The 22,155-nt window shown below is 40.5% G+C and overlaps 1 protein-coding gene across 1 annotated transcript in view; it reads left to right on the top strand.

Moving 5' to 3' along the window:
• Nucleotides 1-43: 43 nt before the first annotated feature.
• Nucleotides 44-22,155, top strand: part of slc49a4 (solute carrier family 49 member 4) — a gene marked incomplete at its 5' end in the record, with an annotated part of 46,816 nt that continues 24,704 nt past the window's right edge. Inside the window, 5 exons of the mRNA XM_082507385.1 lie at nucleotides 44-338; nucleotides 4,073-4,166; nucleotides 12,117-12,388; nucleotides 13,094-13,223; nucleotides 18,059-18,167. Of these exons, the coding sequence (XP_082363511.1) occupies nucleotides 44-338; nucleotides 4,073-4,166; nucleotides 12,117-12,388; nucleotides 13,094-13,223; nucleotides 18,059-18,167 (900 nt within the window). The remainder of the gene's footprint in view (nucleotides 339-4,072; nucleotides 4,167-12,116; nucleotides 12,389-13,093; nucleotides 13,224-18,058; nucleotides 18,168-22,155) is intronic.

Raw genomic sequence — 22,155 nt, 5'->3', positions numbered from 1 at the left:
TAAAACCGGAATTTTTAACTAGCCTGACAAACGGGAGGTTAATATGGGTGCCGGTTCGAGCACCGAGGCCGAGAGGGAGCCGCTTCTTGTTCCTTCTTATGTGGAGACGAACACTAATCCGGTAAACAGCAGAGTGTATGGGAGAAGATGGCTGGTTCTGACCCTGTTTTCCCTGCTGGCATTGATGCAGGGAATGGTGTGGAACTTCTGGGGTCCCATACAGAACTCAGCCGCTCACGCTTACGGCTTTACCAAGTCTGACATCGCGATTTTGGTGCTGTGGGGCCCGGCTGGCTTCCTCCCTTGGTTGCTGTTTATGTGGTTAATGGATAAAAAAGGTGAGTTCTTTTAATTTAGCACACTGTGTCATACCTCAACGATGATTGTGCCTGACCTGGTGATTTTTCACCCCACCAAGATCTACAGCGATGTAACTTAACGACGTATTTTGTTTTAGGTTTCGAAAATTTCTCTTATCATTAGTTTGACCTTATGCAATCGCAGAATATATTTACTCTGATAAAATGCAGTATTTAAGAGACCTTATAGTCTTCATTCAGTTTTTAAATGGGTTGTTTGTGCCCAGTAAGACACATAGATGCGTTGGAAACATGGGAGGTGGGGGGGAAAGTGCTTATATGGGACAAGCAAGTCTTAATTTACTTTTTAAAAAATCTTTATTTTCAGGTTCAAAAGCAGTATTTCTTGGAAAGAATGAAAGTAGCCCTCTTGCGTGTGCTTTACCAAACCAGTTCCTCTGCATCACCTGACTGTAGAAGTTTGTAATGACCACGCTGGTTGTCAGATGACAAAAACAGTAACAAGGCACTAACAACACCAGACTGCTGGTCCATGCACAATCTTGCCAAGAAGTTGCATAACTCAACCTTGTGATCACAATCACATTAACAATTAGGTGTTTTTGTTGCCTAATTTATTTGTAGGCAACTCGATAATGGTATCTGCTTCTTTCAGTAACTTGTTGTAAATTCTTCCTGGTGTAGATTCCACTCAGACCTTACAAAAAACCTTGTGGTCATGTCTGCATCTGAGTTAAGAAGTGTCAACCATGGTGTGCCCTTGCAAAAAGACTTCTATGACTTGCAAAGGTTGTGATATGCTTAGATCTAATTCAGCTCGACTGTGGGGAAAGTACTTGGTTTCCCTTTGGGAAAACTGGGCACCAGTGGCAGACCTGCCTGTTTTCCTCTCATTTAAAGTGAGCATGGTTTTGTTCTGTGAGCACAGAAAGCAACCTGGACCCTCATGATACTCATATGGAGTCTGATTTTGAGGGTTTGGTTAGAAACACGCACATGAGTAATCCCATCGGTGGTCATGTTGTAGAGCTCTGGGAATGCTCTTCCAGTTCCTTTTTGCACAAACTTGCGCATACACTATTGCTGTTGTGTCAAAGCCTTAAATGGGCCTGTCCAACTGCCACTATGTACCAGCCCTCCCCTGGTATCTCCTCACTCATGAGACAGTGCCAAGAGACAGGTAGCTGGACTACCTGTGTAAATTGAATGGGCTGCATATACCATCTCATGGTGCCAGTTGTGACAAGGACATAAAATGAATATCTAAATATATGGAAGTAACTATAGCTTTTCGGCTGCAGTTGTAGTGATCATTAACTTGCCCTTCATGTCAACAAACTGTCTCTTGAGCACGTAGATGCATACTGTGCATTGAAGTATGCAGCTGTAAACTTGCAGGTCTCATTTACGGTAGATGGCCTCCAGCATTTCTCTAAAATATGTTGCTGGCTTTTTCTTTCATTTACTGGAAATGTGGTCACAGTTGTGCATGCATTCATTTAGAGAGCTGCTCAGTACAGCTAAAGCCTTCTCAAGACAAACATTATGAATGTTTTGTTTTTCACTCATAAGTACTGATGAACAATTGAGGAGCATGAATAATAAATGACAAAAACATAAAAATTGCATATTGGGAAAAGCTGGAAGTGGCAAATATTTGCCTTTTTTTTTGCGCTTTGGTAGAAACAATTTAGCAAATATTAAGATAATAATTTTTGGATTACCTGCTGCAACTAGTTCTAGTTGGCAAACCTTGCAAAGGTGGCTATTTCTATGTAACCTTAATGCAGAACTACAACTGCTTCTCGGCCTCTGTGTCTATGAAGGTGCCATAGACATAGGAAGTCAATATAGCATCAGCTTATATGATATGAAGTGGGGAAGCTTTCCAGTTTATTGGAATACGTTCAAGCTTCTCTTTTTCTTCCGTTGATACTGCTCAGAATGGTTTTATGAGGTTGTATATTATAAACTTGTCCAACTCATGGCAGTGAAGCTCTTGTACGTGAGTTGCATACAGTCTTGCTGTTATTTCGCTTTCATGCTCAAAACTTGCACAGTCCTCATTTTTCTAAAAAGAAAGTGGATCAAGGGTCAATAACGGAATTGATAAATAATCTAACTGAGGAGCAGAATTCATAACTGCACTGGTATCAATAAAGTCTGCATTCTGCTCATCAGTTAGACCCAGCCCTACAGGATGTTGTTAATATGTTGATCCTCTTTCCACAGCGGTCATTTAGTTGAACCTGTCAATCAAACATTCAGAAATGGTAGTTCACTTGCAGAAAAGAATGGGGAAGTGCACATAATTCTCTAAATGGCTGTCATGTGGATGAAACTGAGAAATGAGACTTGAGTTAATGGTGAAAGAAACAGTTCTCATACTTTTGCTGTTACACAAGTGATATTTAAGAAGGAATTTTCTGTTTTAAGATTTTTGTTGTTGCTTGGTTAGTGATGCTGGCCAATCCCTTTCAGTTATTGGTTAAAACTGTATTTATGTAGACTGTAATCATTAATTTAGATCACTTGTAAATAGTTGGCCATGTTTAACTAGAGCTTATTGTATAATAATTGCACTACAGTATATTTCTAACTAACCAGGCAGCTCAGTCTTTCTCTTGGCAATACTTTCGTTAAAGCTGTAACAGATTTTTGGGTCAAGTTGTCAACTCAAAAGGCAGATGAGAAATGTAACGTTGTAATGTTGGCTGCAAATTATAATAATGTGTATTTTTAGAATCCCCATTAGGGCAGGGCAATATGGCCAAAAATATTTATCATGATATATATTTGGAAAATTTGCGACAACGATATAACTGACGATATAAGTGGCGCGAGACAAAATACTTTACAACTCCACAACTTTATTAGTGCAAAAAACCCCATCAATGTATTTTCACTTAAACAAGCAGCTGTTTTTTATGTGCATGCGCTTGCATGCTCTACCAAAAAATGTGCTTTGGTGTGTATCTGAGGGAAGAAAGTCAAACCAGTTCCACACCACTGAAGTTGCAGCATTTTTACAAACCAATTCTGGTTCATCTGTTTCATTCGACGATCCGCTTTCGCCCTTCTCCATCGCCGCCATGTGTAAACTAAGGCACTGCGCATGCGCATTTTACCCATTTTCTATCGCGATATTTCATTTTCTTATCATTGCCTAACATTATACCGGTATTAACGTGAACGGTATGATATGACCCAGCCCTAATCCCCATAATTCTTAAATGCTCCTCATACAAACAAAGGCAGTAAGAAACATGGTTTTAAGTAGCATTATTATCACTTTGATCTTGAAGGAGAGGTCAGAGGTCAGCAGTGACAGGATGTTTTAATCTTCATGCAGTACTTCCTGACCCCCCTCTACACCCCTTCAGAGTTTTATCAGCATTCATTCATAACTTTTCGTGCTCTCAGACTGACATCAACACTACCAAAAACATAATCTCCTTGGTCAAGGTAATTATGTAAAATATTTGTTCCAGATTTTAAAATGTGTTAATTTGCTGCTTTCCTCTGTTATCATTCTTTGCTTATTATCTATTTATTTATTTTATAGTCTCTTATAGCTCCAGGAAACTGGATTTTGTTTTTACTTTTCTCTTTTTATTGTTAGATAACTAATTCAATAAGAACAGAAATAATCCTTTGTCGTAGCAAAAATTGAGAAATCCCTACCATGTTCACTGCTGTCTCTTTACTTTTTCTTACACGTCGGTGTTGATGCAGTGTGTTGTGTATTCCAGGTTTGCGAGCATCCCTCCTCCTCTCTACCCTCTTCATGGTGCTAGGAGCAGCTCTAAGAAGTATCCCACTGACAGGCCAGCCTTTGAGACGATGGTAAGAAGCCCGTGTAAATATTAAGGTAGCAGATGGCGGCACGATGCAAGTGTGATGATGATCATTTGAAAGATTTTGGAAAGGCGGTGCAAAGTGACTCATGAGCTGCACTGCAGTTATACAGGTTCTATAGTCTCCATAACTCAGTTTAGGCAAATTTTCTGAGTGAGTGCCGTAATCATTTTAGGACCAGCTTTGCACAGCGTTTCATTGAAAATGAAATGAGCTACTGGCCAAAGTTACTTAGGACCATGGAAAAGTTACCCTTGTGTGATGTTTGCCAATGCGTGCAATGCGTTTGACAAGATTACACAAATTGGGATTTGGCAGTACGTGAAAAACTAAACATTTTTTCATATAATTGTTTCCATTCAGTTTTTTTAAAAGAAGAAATATGAATCATTTAATCAGTAACAGTTAATCAAGATGGCATGCACAGATGTCAGAGGTCCATAATTTTCTGTTGTCATGTCAATTTTGTGCTTTCTAAATGTTCCAAGATGGTCACCAGCAAAAGTATTGGACAGAATAATAAAGTAATTACATTTCAAATTGCACTGAAGGGACAAAAGGTCACATATCGCAACACAACAAACAATAATTATCAACCTCTTGATATCACTACAGGAAAAATCAGAGAGTTACTAAAGTCAATAAATCATGAATGTCTGCACAAAAGTGGCCTCTTAGGGTCTTGTACTGTATGCATTTGTACTGAAGCTGAGGTCGTGCTTCTTTTTCATTCTTGATATGCAGATTTGTAACTGCATAGAGACAATGAGACTATTTATGTGGCAGAGGATGTGATTGTGAAGGACAGATCAACACTGTGTGGACGCTTTGCTTCTTTTGGTGTCTTTGCTGGCAGTTTTCTCACTTATCAGACAGCATTTTGACAGGCTGTTGCTGGAAACCAGTTTCCCACTTTCATTCTCATTTTCACTTGAGTTCAGTGTTCTCATTTTTAGAAAGGGTAAGAGCTCAGAGAAGGTCATTTCAATTATACAGTGCCTTAAAAAATCTAATTTCCTTGAATATTTTTGGTGGTAATCTGTGTAATGATTCCTGTTGGGCTTCACAATGAGGCAGTATGTTATAATGAATAAAGAGAATCATATTTCCATGGAATAAGTCACATATCACTTTCACTTTATGCAGTTGGAGCTTTTTAAAATAGGTTTTGGCTTTCAAAGAGCAGATAAATTTATTTGTTTCTCTTTTTCTGTCTCGTGAGGCTGCACTAAGAAAACCTAGCTGCTAATTAGTGATACGGCCTAAAGAAAGAAATAAGGCAGGAAAAGCTCCTGGCAGTGTACAAGGAGAATAACTGATATAACCACGATCTCCAGGCGATAGTCTGTCCCAAAAAAGTATTTACAGTTTGGAGTGAAATATCAAGCTTTGCAACTTTAATTTATGATTATAAAATTGAGTTTTTGTATTTTTGTCAGCCTGTTTGTAATAACCCTAAAGCTTTAAATCAGGAGTAGCCTAAGTCCTCTTAAAAGAAAGATGCAATACATTTGGGCCATGTGCAGATGTCTTATCTGGGAAACTGACCTTTGATAGATTACAGTGTGACCTAAAAGCTTAATATTATTAATGTGTTTTCATTGGCAAATTACTCTCGCTGAGACAGGGATGTTCCCATTTGGAACTACCTGTTATGTAAAAGGGACAAATACCAAAGCAAAGGAGTTTCTTGTCAGGAAATCTGTCTTCATGCAGTAAAAGCTGAGCTTCATCAAAGCTACCATATGGCCTTAAAAAAAAGTCTCCAATAAAGAGCGACAGTGACCTAAATCTGGCCTGCAAACAGAGCTATGGAATCTTTTTTTCTTGTTGTTGTTGTTGTTCGAGAGACTGTAGAGAGCTGAAGTTTTTATTTTAGCACTAAATTTAAAGACATAACTTCAGAATAATGAAGAGCACTCCAGTGTCTTTACACTACTAAAGTGTTGGTGGATTTAAATTATTTAGAAACAGATTCAGAAGAGACTGCATCCTATATCCTGACTTTCAGTTCTTAGAGGGCAGCAATACTGGATTCTACACTTCCATATTTCTTATTTATCATTTTTATTAGTCTCTGCCTGGTAATGGTCGGTGTCTCTCCTCTTTTTCAGTTTGAAAATGCAGTTGCAAATTCATATACCTCCAGCAGTGACATGTAAACTCAGCTTCAATTGTTAAACTTTAACAACAGCATGCGCATCGTTGAGTGTTGGTCTGTGAAGCTGAAGTGGTTTTTAGCCTAATCACATCTTGTAAGCTGAAGGTAAAAATATCATCTCCACAAAGCATAACTTTGACTTGACATAAATTATTTAAAAAAATAAATCCCAAAGCACGTGCATGCACACATATTTCAACCACGCTAATGTTGCAAAAGGCTTTTACTGTAAAGAGGAAATGGAATAAAATACCAAGCTCTTCCTCTTCTTTTTGGACGCACTCGAGGGCAGTATTGTTAGAAGTTTTCAACTTGCCTCTCGCTGTTGCTCGAGTGTCACTTCAGTCCAAAAGCCAGTCACACAAGCAAGCTTTCAATTTCACCTCTGCTGAATCCAGCCATGACATATCAAGTTTTTATGTCCGCTCAGGTCGAGCTAAGAGTTTTTAACGCTGCCCACTGTGCACCCGTACCACGATGAGAGTTATGCTGCTCTGCTGCAACCTTCAGCTCTTTAGATACGGCATTCAAAGTGGAAAACAAGATAGGATGGCGAAAGCAAAGAGGACATGAATCACACGGCAAATGTTAGTGTGTCACAGTTCAGTTTAATTTGCATATTAAATGTTATAGGTCATAGATCTTAAGGCGATGAACGGCATACTGGATTATTATAGAACTGTAGAGACTCAAAGCTTAATGTAGCTGGATCACCAGTAGAGGTCACTCTTTGCTTTGCAGTAGTGATCAAAATGCAAGGGCTTTGTTTACTGACGGGTGTCGCTGATGAATGTGCTGCCTGTCATGCAGAGGATACTTATCAGATGGATGATGATGTAGATTACCTTAGAGAGGGAATCGCGACATAATGGAGCAGTTAAGTTTTTCAGATTCCTGAAGTTTGGATATGGTGTTCAAGGACATTGCAGGCGGGATCAAACAATAGTTTGAGGAGACGTCTATCCAGGTTTAGAAACCGTGACATTCCTTCAGTAACCCCCTGCAGATCTGTTTGCTCCAGATTCCTTTTCATGTTTAAAAAGGCGATTACCTCTTTGTTTTTATGATAACCTCTTGAGGAAGTAAGGCGTCTCTTTGTTTTGAGGTTTTAAGATCCCATTTTTGAAAATCAAAGGGAGCTGTGAATGTTTGAACACTGAAAAGTGGAACTTTCTCTCTCTTTTTTTTTTTAAATGAGATCTTCTGTGAAGCCACATTTAAAAAATGTTTGTTTTGTGAGGTTCAGTCAAGGAGATAAAAGGTGCTGTTGAATTGGCAGTCACTGATTAGACCTTGCTGTGATTAGTTCTGCTCTCAAATCAAAGGTTATTTTTCTTTTTTCAAACCCTTCTCATTTTCCTGGCTTTTCATGCGTCTACTAGTTTCTGTTGCTATTTCAATCTCCGTCTGTGTTATGAATTCGAATACAGACCAGCTGTGTGATTAGCGTCTATCAGTTACATCTCAGACTCACTCCGACAATGTCTGATTGGCCATCAGAAAAAAAAAAATTGTGGATCCCATCGTATTACTCCAACAATTGCGATGGTGCCATTTTCAAGGCGGAATTGGTTTGGCCTTTTTGTGATGGCTGAATTTTGGTCTGTCAGCTTAGGCAGAGCAGAAGCAGTCAAATGACTTCGCTGTAGTGCAGGTTTCTTTGTCTCATTCTCAATCAGATTCAGTCTGACAGGGTTCATAAATAGTGATTAATCATCTCTTCTTGAAAAAGCTGCTCTATTCCCTCTCTTTGCTTCGCCAGCCACAGTGCAGTCTCATGTGACCGCTCATCCTCGTGTTAGTCACCATCCGTCCTCATCACCTGTCATATTAAAGGCACTTTTTTTAGTCTCATCTGTTCTCTAATCTAATACAGCGAGGCTGGTTACTGACCAAACTTTGTCAAACTTTTTAAAAGGTGTGAAGTGCTGAAAGCCACTGTCGACTGTTCAGGTTATTAGTTGATTCCATAAGTTTTAATTTGGTTTGTATTGTGCATGAAATGCAATTTAAAACAAAACAGTTGAGCTGCTTCGATTGTTGGTGAGATTCAAAATGAGATCACTGTAGGTCACAGTTACTGTTGTAAATTATGCTGCGTATCTTTGTCTCTTTTGTTTTTGTTTTTTTGGAGAAAGTTGATTAGAGTGCCGGGTTTGGAATAATCATCATCTAATGAAAATGTCTAGTACAGCAGGTGGACAGGACCACTCTGTCTGCACCCTTTTGAGTCCTGAATAAGACCGTAATCAGTACGTGCGCCCAAAAACCTGATTGGGACTGTTGTGCTAGTTGGCTCCGGGTAGCTCTCGATTTCAATTCAACAGACACAATGACAGACAGCCAGCTTGACTCAAAGGCTCGGTGTGGTAGGTAAAAAAATGTCATATGTATCAAGAACATATTATAAATCATGTCGTTGTTACCATAAAATACAAATTAAATGTTAGCTTTTGCTCACATCGTGCTGCCTAATTCATAGACCTGCTTGCTTCGTGCTACCTGCATTGCCATCTTTGCACACTGACCCATCCAAATGGAGGACGGCCACAATAAGATGCCAACTATTGCAGCTGTAGATTTTGTTTTTGCCAGTACACACAAGTCTTAATCATACAGAGATTATACCAGTGGCTCCATAGTGTAGTGGTTTACACATTTACACAAGCAGAGGATCCCTGCTTAGATCCCGGGGAGATTGAAAATCAAAAAATCTGCCAAATCAAAGATGCAGAGCTACCAAAGTAGTCTCTGTTGCTGCAAATCATTTTCTGAATGTTTCAAGAGGTTTTTATGCAGTAGGGTAGATAGAAAAGCACATTTGGTGCTTGAGAGCATGAAGACCACTTATTTTTGGTTCTGGCTGCTCTGTCAACACCTCGTTTGCTGAATCTGGTGTTTATGTTTAGTTAAGAAGTAATGATGGGGAGACTCTTTGATAGAAATCATGTAGCTAAGTCAATGAAAACATAATGACAAGTGATGTAATGATAACCTACATGCTTAAGTGAAAATGACAGTGTGACGCCAATAATGAGGATAAATTTTTACTGCTTGTTGCTCACACTTCCCCTCTCACATAATTAGATGAAGAAAATGACAGCTGTAAATACAGCAGTGTCCTGGCACTGGGTTCATCTGCATCCTGTCGAGTTAACTCACTCGGTACAGAAATGACACACGTTGGATGCGGAGGAGTCAAAGACATGTCTGCACCAACGCAAATGACCAGATCAGAGAAGCTCGATGATGTCAGAATCGTGTAAACGGGGACTCGGATAACCAGGTTATTCAGTGTCAGTGTTGAAAACATACCCAGTTAGCGATAAAGACTGAGAAACAAGGAAAGAAGAGGTGGGATGAATAAAAAGTATGAGGCACAGAGTATTTTAGGAGGTGTTGGTGTGTAGGAGGGGATGTTAGCAGGTCTGAGATGTGGGAAGAAGATAGAGGGTGAACAAGTTATTCTCCAATCAGCCTGTCACTGACCACAGCACTTTGTATTCTGCTGTGACACATTTATCTGTGAACCCCAGAGGCAGTGGACTCCAAAGTTAGAACGAGTTAGAGGGCAGAGACATGTCAGCACAGTGGAGACTGAACAAACTAGTTTATGCCTGCTTTAGACATAAAGCAGGCATAAACTATATTGTTTCGACAGGGCTCAGTATTAGAATTAAAGGTTTTGTCAAACAAAATGCCATTCAAGGAATTTTTTTATATTAAGTGTTAGTGTAAAATCTAATAATTTTGATACTGATAATATTTTTTCAGTCAATATTATAGAAGATTTTTAAATGGCATAAGCTCAGAATTAACCCAACATCTTCACGTGTCCCCCTCTCCTCTCTCGTTCTCTTCTCTCCCTGCTGAGCCAGGGAGTCTTTACTGAGTGTACAGACAATCAATCAGCCGTGAGCCGTCTCCAGCGGCTGGCTGTCTCGGTCAGACAGTTCTGGAGGGGGCCGTGGGGTGGTGGGGGTGCTGGTGGAATCCGGGGACATCTCAGAATAGGGCTGGGCCATATTATACCGTTCACGGTAATACCGGTATAATGTTAGGCAACGATAGGAAAATGAAATATCGCGATAGAATGGGAGTAAAACGCGCATGCGCAGTGCCTTTGTTTTCATACGCACATGGCCGATTGTTGAGTGAAACAGATGAACCAGAATTGGTTTGTAAAAATGGTGCAACTTCAGTGATGTGGAACTGGTTTGGTGTTTGTCCGTCAGATACACAACAAAGCACATTTTTTGCAGAACATGCAAGCGGCCGTTGTTATTGTCGTATTTGTCGGACTAAGATGCTCTTAAATCTGGGAGTAATCTGGGTCCTAAACTCCGTATACTTCAGGTCAAACAACACTGCAGCATCACTTAGAGTTAAAAACTGTCTAAATTCTTTCATCTTTAATAAAACGATCAGCATTGCTGCTTTACCAGGTGTAACTATAAAGTTTAACTTCCAGGCATCCATGAAAACAAAAGTTATTACATTTAACGGAGTTAGAAGTTAGCTAGCGGAAGTTAGCTCGCTAGTTTCGCTAGTTACCTAAGCATGATATAGCATGTTCTGACTGAGAGATTTCTGAAAAAATTCAAACGTACAGCTCTGCTATCACTTCCAACATAAATGAAGACAGGAAACTAAACAGCAGTGACGTTTGTAGGGTTACTGAAGTTGGGCTAGCTGGTATATAATGATGTGCTACGTGATCGCTAGCGACACAGCTATGTTAGCATAACATAAACAGTGAAGCTGGAGGACGAACACTAACACTTTTCCACTTATAAAAGTTAACGTGAAGGTTCTTCATGGTTAGAGACAAATGCAATCGCATGGCAGGATGCTGTAAACGGACCAAACTTCAGTCAGGAGAACAACTGAGATAATCCATCCACAATACGAGGTTAGTCATTAATATACTGCAACAACATGGGAATAGAGCAGCTGCCAGAGAATTCAACATTAATGAATCAATGGTACAGAAGTGGAGGAAGCAAGAAGAATGAGTTTAATAAAGTTTGATTTATCTGACTGCTTTGTTTCGCTTAATGTGCCTTATAATCCTGTGCACCTTATGGTCCGAAAAATACGTACTGCACACTGCAGTTTAATGTTGCAAAGCACCTCTTTTTAACTTCAGTGGATATTATACATGGTTATGCTCAGGATATGTCAGCCCATTTCTACTGGAAATGCCTTTTGGTTAAACTCTCAGCAAGGAATTTGCATTTGCACTGTTACATTTTTATAAAGCTTTAATGTACATAAAAACCAGCTTCTTAAGTGAAAATAAATGGAAGGTTGTCTTTTTGCGCTAGTAATGTTGTGGAGTTGTATTTTGTCTCGCATCAATTATATCGTCGGTTATATCGTTATTGCAAATTTTCAAATATATATCGTGATAAATATTTTTGGCCATATCGCCCTGCTCTATCTCAGAATACATCTGTCTCACACAATTCAGTCTGAAGGTGCAGAAGTTAGAAAGAAACTTCAGGGGCAGGTGGTTACTTGACTCCTCTGGGATAATTATGCCTTTATTTTTATTCCCTCGCCTGTCATTCTTCCTTTAGATGCTCAAAAGAAATGCCTCATTACTTTGTCCTTATTTAGTTTATTTTGAACTTAATAGGGATACTGAGGGTGATGCTCTGCTGCTGCCGTTTTGTTTGTTTCAATGGGATATCAGAGAAGTGTTTTCCTGGCACATCTTGATATGAGGCATGTATGTCTTCTAAATAAGAACGTTTTTTTTTTTTCTTTTACAGGTTGATACACGGAGGTCAGTTGCTTAATGGTTTAGCCGGCCCCACCATGATGAGCGCCGGCCCCTATCTGTCCACCACATGGTTTGCCCCTGATCAGAGAGCCACAGCAACAGCCGTGGCCTCACTCTTCTCCTACCTTGGAGGCGCCGCTTCATTCATAGTGGGACCTCTGATAGTTCCAGCTCCCAATGACACTCAGGCACTAACCACGATCTCGGCAGCGGTTTCCGACATCTTCATCCGGGACAGGATCCAGCTAGTAATGTATGCAGGTACTAAGAAAAAGCAAGAGCCTCTGAGGGCAAGTTGGATCGATATCGCATCATTTCGACATCATGTCAGCCCCGTCAAGGGACAGAAATACAATCAGGCGAAAGGATCCAAGAATATTGCACAAACACCAAAAACACCAATTATAATCTTCATAACTGCGTCTCTGAATAATGGCTTTTTAGGGCTGATATGCTTAACTGATTCAGAAAATTAAAAGCATGCTGAAAAGAGAAACAGGCATGCTGTAATAGATTGAGGCAGCGGCTTTTGTTTAACCTAAGGTAGTATTGTTATTAATTTCTTAAGGGCAAAGCGGATACATTTTTGTGAATCAAAAGTTTTGCAGGTTTTCAGAAGTAAAAAGGAGTCACATAAGAAGTAAGCTGATATTGTATCACTTATCATATGATGGAATGAAAGCGACCCACTAATGTGGCTACAATGGAGCTTTTTAGTAAATGCATTGCTTTTTTTAAGAGACGAGTTGTGATATCAGCTGATGCTATGTCAGATTGCATCGTTTTGTTAGATGCATTTATTCTACAGTCTTGTCTAGTGGGCTGTTATGTTCATCACGGGGATGGCTTCAGAGGACTTCTAGATGTCACGGTGACCTTTTTTTAAAATGTCAAACTGGACTGACTGTCTCATCTTTGAAAATAACATGTATGTCTCTTTTCCTCTACGTCGCTGTGCTCCGGCAGAGTTGGCTGCTATTGCTGTGCTTTTTGGAGCAGTCCTGCTCTATTTCCCTGCACGCCCACCAATGCCTCCCAGCGTGGCCGCTGCAAGCCAGAGACTCAGTTACAGGAGCAGCATCTGCAGACTTCTTAGGTAAAGTCCAATGCACACATAGATGATGTCTTCTGGTAGTCCAAAATCATGTGAAAGATGATGTTGAGACCATTCTTTCAAAACCTTATTCAAGAGGCCTAATTTAATATGTCCTTGATTTTAAATAGATTACAAAAGATGTGTATTTGGACTTTGCTTCGTGCGGTGCTATTTTGTATGAAAGCGGTCTCTAAGAGAGCAGTTGTTAGCCTGTTTGAAGCATTTATTCTGCTCTGTGGATACATTCAGTCTATTTTGGTGATGCAAAGTATGCTTCTTGTCTCAGAAAGTGACAGAATCTTATGTTACAGTTGGCACTCACCATCTGCCTGGCCTGTTATCAAAGAAACTCCAGCCTTCGCTCTAGATTTGTCACTAAGCTCTGGCCACTGTTGAAAAAAGACATCACCCTGCATCTACACTGTGAGGGTCAGTTACTTACAATAACTCTCAAGAGACACAGCTGATGCATGTAGCTGGAGAAGAAGAGAGATGTTCTGTTATGTTGAGGATCTGACTCTCTGTGGGCTTTTTCTTCCCCCACCCTGGGAAAGGGTACAGGCGAGGTCTACACGGCAATCTAGAAACGATGATTAAATAACACTTTATTATAAACCTTGCAGCCCCATATCCCTATATGTCTTCAAACTTTCCACCATGGGGATAGTAATCCTCTGGGCCACGAGGAAACAGCATTGCCCCAGAATCAGTGCCCTGGCTTGTAAAGAAATGAGGCCTGTGGCAGTGGCCATAGTTTGGATTAAGGCTGGGGAAGGGTGAAGAGAAGGGAAAAAGCTGGATGATGGCAGCCAGGAAGTTGGCCCAGCTTGGTTGGCTACTCTCGGTCCCCTGAAGTAAGAAATGGCTTCACTACAGGGCCAGACTTTCCACAGGCCTCTGACCAGCACAGACAGGTTTAACTCATTAAAGAGTTCAGAAACCTATGCGATCAGGCTGATATCGATCTAATACATGTTTTTTGACACATTTTATTCATGCGCACATGCTCATCCGTGCAGAGGTTTCTGGCCAACTTAACTAGGCCATCCAGCTGTGAGGGTTTCTGTTCCACTTGTGATAGGCAGGCTTCCAGTGACCTGTTTGGGCAACATGTTGTATCTCAGTCCAGCAACATCAAGCCGTACAGTTGTCCTGCAGGGACTGGGCATGTAGCAGGAAAAGTGACTTGAGTCTTTGTGGCCTTGTGCACTCATAGAGCAGTTAGACAAAACGATTGCCTTAGTTTGAGAACTTTAAAGCTTTACTTAGTGAAATTTTAACTTCTTATATGACTCTAATTGTAATTTATTAACCACACTGCAGCTTTCCATGAAACGTATCCAGATGTTTTAGGTTTCACTGTTTACTATTGTGTTCAGTAGTGTTTCTCACCCTGATTACAGGCGGATCAAAGAATTTGGCTGTTTGAACTTATTTTACCTCACTGTGTAACATCATTTTGCATCACTTTTAGGTATCTTCAAGCCGGGGTTTACTGTGAGTAGCTGATAATCCACCATGTGGAATAATTGGTAGTTGGACTGATAGAGACAGGGAATTGGTCCTGTATGGATAGGATCTGTTTGGTATTGGGCCCGATACCAAGATGGCAGATTTGAATAGTGCACCTCGCGCAGCATTTTGTAGCCTTCACAGTGATGGCAGGTACCCGCTAACTTGCCATTAAGCTTGATGCTTATCTATTGATGTATCTGTTCATCCATTTATCTGTCAGGGTCCGAGCACTGGTTAACGATCTTCAGCTTGATGAGTGCTTCCAGCTGTTCACATCTGCTGCCACAGCAGCAGTCTAATTAGAAACCTGGATGTCTCCACACATGGTGCAAAGTTATCATTGTATTCTCATCACCCGGTGTGGTGATACTAAACAGGCCGAAGCTTGACTATTAATGACCCCTTCCTCCCACCCCCAGTCATACTCACTTTGAAAGTTGTCATTTTGATGCATTGCGCTCCAGCCGGTTCTGCCAAGGACACTTAGCTGATGACACCGGCAGCTTTGAGACTCCTTTGGAAATATTTCATCCCCAGCAGGAAGTGGAGAGGAGAAAAAACTTACCAATAGATGGTGTCTGCCTGCTTGCATTTGGTTATCTAAGTAAGCTCATCTTTAGAGGGGAAAAAAATGCATGGATATGGATTTCCTGTTGTTGTGGCAAGGTTAATGAAAAGGGTGCTAATAGGAAAAGCAGGGGGAGTACTTTGTCACAGGGCTTTTATGACTGTCCCTACATACTCTGTCCAAGGCCAAACCGCTTCATACTGCTTAAGATGAGACAAGCCGTCTGCAGCTGAGAGACTGGCGGCGTTTGTTTTTTCATGTATAATCAAAGCATTCTTCCAATAAAGCGATTCATTGTGTGAGGTTCACCGGTGTCAGGAAAGGGAAGGGCTGTGGATTTGTTTACAGCAACACTACTTTGGCCGTACAGGTAGTTTGTCCTGGGAAGTTCTCTCTCTGTAGTTTGTGTGTATTCGTGAACTTTGTCTGCATTTGAAGCATATGGGCGATGCCGGCCTCAAAGTGTTATCCAGATGTCCCTGCTTGATACCGTTCAGGATGCTGGCTGCATTATAATAAAGCAGAGGCAGAATAAATGTAAGAGTTACGTCCATAAACCAACAGCAGGAGAAGAAAACAACAACAATCTGTGAATCTGCTTCCAGCCCTGCCTCATTTGTCAGACACTGAGTGATTCTAATCACATTGTTTGGGTTGAGGATGTGGCTCTGATTTTTAAATCACCATGTCACCTCACTGGGCGAAGGTGATTAGTGTGGGTGTTTGTGCTCCAAGTGATTGTATTTGACTTTCATGTGATTGGAGAGGTGTTATATATTCTAAATGGATCAACTTTGAGTGTATATTGGGCACACATACATAAATGCACATACACTTTATTAATTTTCTCCCTTTTTGCAAACAGTTCACTGTGAGCTAAACTGCTTGTGTCAGCCTCATGTCTGCTGTAGCATTTAGATTCCTGCTGCTGCAGTTTGATTCCAGTGAACTGATGAACGGTTATTATCTGCAAATGGATTTACCTCAAATCAAAGATGCATTTATAGCTTTTAATTTTGAGCAATTGTTACAGTTTGTTTTTTTTTTTAAACAATTAAACATGGTTTTGCAGCTAATGAAACAATAAATGCACATACTAGTGGCTCACGTGCACTTAACTATAACCTCAAACCCCGTCACATTTGTGATTAATTGCAAACGAGTGGCTGTCTTTGAGGAGTTTACAATTAAAAGCAATCCATTTTTCTTTTTCTTTTAAACCACATTGTTATGCAGTGACAGACATAACAGTATCAAAGATCTGACTTTCATTAGAGAGTGGAGTAATAACAATAGATGGTTTAACAGCAACTGTGTAAAAATGTGTTTACACTGTTTTCTCATGAGAGTACCTGAAATGTAAGATGGCAAACGCAGGAAGGCTCTTATAGGTTTGCTATTGAAACAGGTTCATGTGATAGAAAGTGTTCCAGCTATAACAGCAGTCACTGGTTGCAGTCATTATTTTTATTGCCTTATGGACAATTTATAATTGAGTCATTGAACGAGTACATGTCACACACTGTTAAGCTTTTAAGCTTTACAGTGCAGTGCCAAGAATTCAGAGTATTCTGAGTGATCATTCAAATTCCTAATTCTGAGTTTTTGGTCCTTATTTTAGATCCTTTAGCTTAATGTTGGCAGCTTCCCACCAGTGTTCATGCTGCTTCTTATCTCTCTGTCTCTGTGCTCTGAACAGGGATGGGTTTTCTGTTGTGACAGGCACAGGGAGATGAGCCAAAGTGGTGTGCCTGTGTGTGCTGTGTATTATCCATGTTGTGAGGACAAAATCTGTTTGCGTAATCACATTGTGGGGGGTGCGGGGCGCGCTCACAACTGTTTAGTGGAATAGGAGCAAGTTGCAGTAATGTTGGTCAGTAAATCTGTGAGTGAAGATTGAGTAAGGTTGGCAAGTAGCAGGAGTAGTTTGTGCTAGTTGTCACTGTCTGGCACAATTTCAATGAACCGCTGGGCGTTTACAGTTGGGGCTAGCATTAAGTTTAGTCTGGGACAAGTGTTGGAGGCAAGTATATAATGTTAGACACAGGATTTACAGAATGCATTAATGTCAGTGAGTACCCTGACAAAGATAGAAGCACTTGAGTGCGTGTGGCTGTCATCCCACCTGACGTGGGATGACAGCTGATGGCAGACCTCCAGACATCAATGAACAGGACAGGAAAGACACACCACGTTATGCTGCTTTCATTGTTTCATCTCGGGCCGCTGCTGCTGGGATGTAGGCTGTAATTGGAGGCGGCATTATGCATTCATGCAATTAGTAACATTTAGTGCTTGGATTATAATTATGAACCCCTCAGTGATTCTGCAGAGGATATCCTTTCAATTAAATCAAGTGACCAAGCTCTCACATTTATATGCAGAAGTCTTTAGAGGTACACGAATAAATATCAGATAATCATCTGTTTTTGCTAAAGTAAGAGCGGAGGTAGGAGTAATACACCAATACGCAATTAATATACTATTTATTTTAGGACTGAAATAAACCCAGATGCTTTCAAGGTATGAAAGATCTGGATAACTGCATGTTAAATTGTAGCATTCAGTGAGATACTATCTCTCATTAATTAGTACATACTGTAAACACTTTTGGTCTCAAATCTTTTTCTTTTTCCCAAGATTACATTGATAGATTCTACAAATGTGCTGAAATTTCTGTCTGGAGGCTGGATGATGTATAGTATAATATAGTTTGTTTTCTTGTGATTGACATGTTTAATGTCTCTTTCAGCAATCTGCGGTTCCTGATGATAGCACTGGCCTATGCAGTCCCCACAGGAGTGATTGCTGGCTGGTCGGGCGTCCTCGACATGGTTCTTACACCAGCCAAAGTCAGCCAGGTATGGCACAAATGCGCACACACAGGATAACATACTGCCTTTGCACCAGCTTCAGTAAAGTGAAGTACCTCAAAGCAATTCAGTAAGAGGCTGTTTCTTCAGATTTCATTTTTTTCCAGTGCCCTTTTGAAAGAACAGGTCAGTACTGGTGTTTTGACTGCCTTTTGAGGAAAGTGTGGAGACGAGGTCGGCATTTTTCCTGCATAACAGACTAGTTTTCATCTGGGTTACCCTTTAGGTGGGTGAACTGCAAAAAAATATGTATGAATATTTGTATTTCTCTTATTTGACTAGGTAAGTAGTCAGTTTTCATCCACCTGTGTCTATAATTTGAAAAGCTTTTCACACATGCGGCCCACTGAGTGGAACAATGGGGCGAACAGCTGGGGTCCTTTCTCTTGTTCTCATTGTTGCATCTTGAAATATATCTCAGATGTTCTTCCTGCCAGTAAACTGTAAAGTCTGTTATTATCAAGATGATGCACTGAAATGACATTACACACATAGAACACATGATGATATTCAAGACTGAGAAGTATATTTTGATGTGGAAGGAATTCTGACGTTTGAATTCTAAAGAACCCGTTTGCAAGCCTGTATTAATCCACTCTTGTGCAGGAATAAATACACACTGTCACTCCCCATGTGAAACCTAAAAATAACCAAATATGATCACATATTTTGATTTGGTGCTGTCTTTTTCTGTTTTGCACTTATTGAGCCTACACATAGCTGCGTCTTTTGTGAAGGGCACAATCGATTGCAAATCGCTATCCGCATGCCTGCCAGCCATCTTCCATTTGAGACAGAAAAACAGAGTAATTTTGAGTGGTGCAGCTTGGAGGAAGGAAAAAAGCTCTGGATGGTTTGCATCTTCCAGGTCTCAACACAGCAGCATGTCAAAAGGCAAAGGAAGCATCTTTTCAAGGTTATCGCCAGACAGGTGCTGCTGGAGAGGAGATCACACGCAGCAGAGCGGGGGATGAAACGCTTCTTGTCACACCCTCTACATTATACCTCTGTCAAGAGGAAGCAGGGCGCATACCAAATTGTTCTTAGATTTCATTTGTTCTAAAAAGATTTTTTTTTCTCTCAAATTCTTTTTATCCATGACATTTGAAAACACAAAAAGTATGTTGCAGTGAGATGAGCTATCCCTTGGGTATAAAAGTTGAGCTTAAAAATAAATGAAACGATGTGCGTGGTGCAGTACGAATGCAACTGAAGCTTTGTTCTTTGGGTGTGGAGACATTGAAGTCAAGTTGAACTAAGGAAAAGCAAATACTGCATTTTATTTTGTTTTAGCTTAAGATGCACCCACAGATCCCAATCCCAGCTCTAGCTTATCTTGTTTTTCTGTCTGTTTTAAACTTTGTTGACTGTCACATCCAGAGACGGTGCAGACAGACGCTGTGCTGGGAGTAAAATAGGCATTATATAAATGCAAGCTCTCATCTAATTAGATCTTTTTCTTCTTTCCCCAAGCACCAATGCATTTGCACTGGAATTTTTGTTTAAGTGCAAACTTTTCCCTTTGCATTTGCCTTCAGCTCTTACTGACATTTTAAAATGAACAAAGCATTAATAGCAAAAGAGAAATTTCCTGTTAATTTCTTCTTGCTTTGCAATGATTTGCTCATGTTGGTGCAGGTTTACTCACGAACACATGTTTACACCTTTGCTTTACTGCGGAATCATTTTCTGAATCCACGTCTGGTTGAAATTGGATGTAATGGCTCATCAAACAAATGTTAATATTAGACAAAGATGACCAGATGAGATGCAAAATGCATCATTCAGTTGATGATTTAATTTGAGTGAAAAAAGGTTATCACAAACCGATGTGGAAGTAATTGCCACCTAAACCTAGTAACTGGGTGTGCCAGCCTTGGCTGCAGAACAGCATTCAGTCATTTGCATTGCTGTGGAGGAAATTTTGCTCAGTCTTCTTTGCAGAATTCTTTTTATTCATCCACGCTGGAGGGGTTTCCAGCATAATATTTGTTTTTTAGCGGTTTCTCTAGATCAGGGGTGCCCAATCCCGGTCCTCGAGAGCTACTATCCTGCAGCTTTTAGATGCATCCCTACTCCAACACAGCTGAATCAAATGGTTTGATCTCTTCAGCATGCCATCATGTTTGGCAAAGGCCTGATAACAAGCCATTCATTTGATTCAGGTGTGTGGGAACAAGGATGCATCTAAAAGCTGCAGGACGGTAGCTCTCGAGGACCGGGATTGGGCACCCCTGCTCTAGATCATGGCTTGATGTGTTGCTTTTTAAATTTTTAATCGTTTGGCCTACTTCACTTTGTCAGTTTGACAGATTCTATTTGATGGATGTCTTGATTCAGCAGGTGTGATATTAATCATGCCTGGGTGTGGCTGGTGAAATTTATTCAGTTAAGTCAGATGACTTATCGTAGGTTTGGATAGCTCCCCCCCCCCCCCCCATTAATACATGAAATCCTCGTTCAAAACTACATTAAAAAAATTATTTTTGTCTAAAATAAAATGTATTTGATCTTTAATGTGTGACAAATGTGCGTAAATGAAATCAGGAAGGGGCAAATCCTTTTTTCACTGCACCGTTTTTCAAATTCTATTTTCACTTCTTTTTCTTTTCTAGTGCACACATTTGGTAACTCAGTTCTGCTGCTGATTCATGCAGTCATTTATCCTTGGTGTGTTTCAAGACCTAACCTCATCTCTCCTCCTCCTCCCTCTCTCTGTCAGCATTTTTCTTACACATGCTTCTTCGGGGTCCTTTTCTGAAATAAAGATGCTTCTGTCATCTGTTTCCGCAGCTAGCCACCCAGCCTGAGTGAGAGGTGACCATGAGTGCCGTGAGGCAGTAAGAGCAATCAGTTGTCACTGGATTAGACAAATGTTGATGTCTCTTTTCTTTTTTTCCCCTCTCCCCCAGAGTCTATTGGAAATACAAACATGTTCTTGTCCCACAGCAGAGTGTCTGAAAAACTAATAAAGAAATAAAACATGAAGGCGAACGAAACATGCTCTGCAAGTGACAAAGACTGTTACAGCACCTAGCCAGCTCTCTGGTCTCAGTCGTCATGCTGTTTTTTTTTTTTATGACTTCATGAAATACGACCTAGAAGTGATGTTTAACGACTTACAAGGATTGATTGAGTAAATGACTGGAAGAGGGGCAGAGGCACACGGGGATCTGTTGGCAGGGAAATGACACAGCATGTGGTGATTTGACTGGAGCCCGACTAGGAAACTCGAGTCTTAAAAATATGCGTGAAATTACTGACGCTCTTAGAACATAGTGTGCACATACAATCACCCCAGGAGGGAAGAAAATGACAAACTCCACCGAGGCCTTGTATCTTCCAGCGAGCAAATACAAGTCAGCAAGTCATGCCTCAATATATTTCCATACTGACACGGTGTGTGCTGTGTGGCCACCCAGAAAAGAGATTGAGACAACAAAATTTGTGTTGTTTTTTATCTTTTGTAAAAAACTCATGTCAGTGGTTGAATTGCCATTCTTTTCAATTTTGTACCTGCAAATGGGCGCTCTCTTCAAATGCAATCACGCCGCAGTTTCTGTGCCTCTCCACTGTGATTGTTTGTGGTAGGAAATGGGAGTTGGGGTGATACTAGGACAAGAGCCATCGAAACGCAAAAGGATGAGAAAAGTAAAAATGGTCACCTATTCTATTATAACAAGGGTGTGTATTTCTGGAATTTGGATACTAGATGCACAGGGGAAGCGCCAAACGTCCGATGCTAAGGATGCCATTTGAGCTCTAGAGGGGAAATGTGCTAAACCTGCAGATACAAGTATCATCACAATCCGTAGGTCTCGGGAAATGGGTGCTTTAGTGCTTCAGCTCATCAGTTTTTAATGGAGACCCATTTAGAATGCATAGAATTTGAATGCAGATTGCGTCCTGCTTCTTTTAGTAAGATTAGTTTTTCTTTTTCTTTTTTTTTTTTAATACCAATACACAACCACTGGGA

This window comes from Aulonocara stuartgranti (assembly GCF_965226115.1).
Source record: "Aulonocara stuartgranti genome assembly, chromosome: 16".
NCBI lineage: Eukaryota > Metazoa > Chordata > Actinopteri > Cichliformes > Cichlidae > Aulonocara > Aulonocara stuartgranti.
Note: the sequence above shows the minus strand (reverse complement) of the source record. Positions and strands in the feature narration are given on the sequence as shown.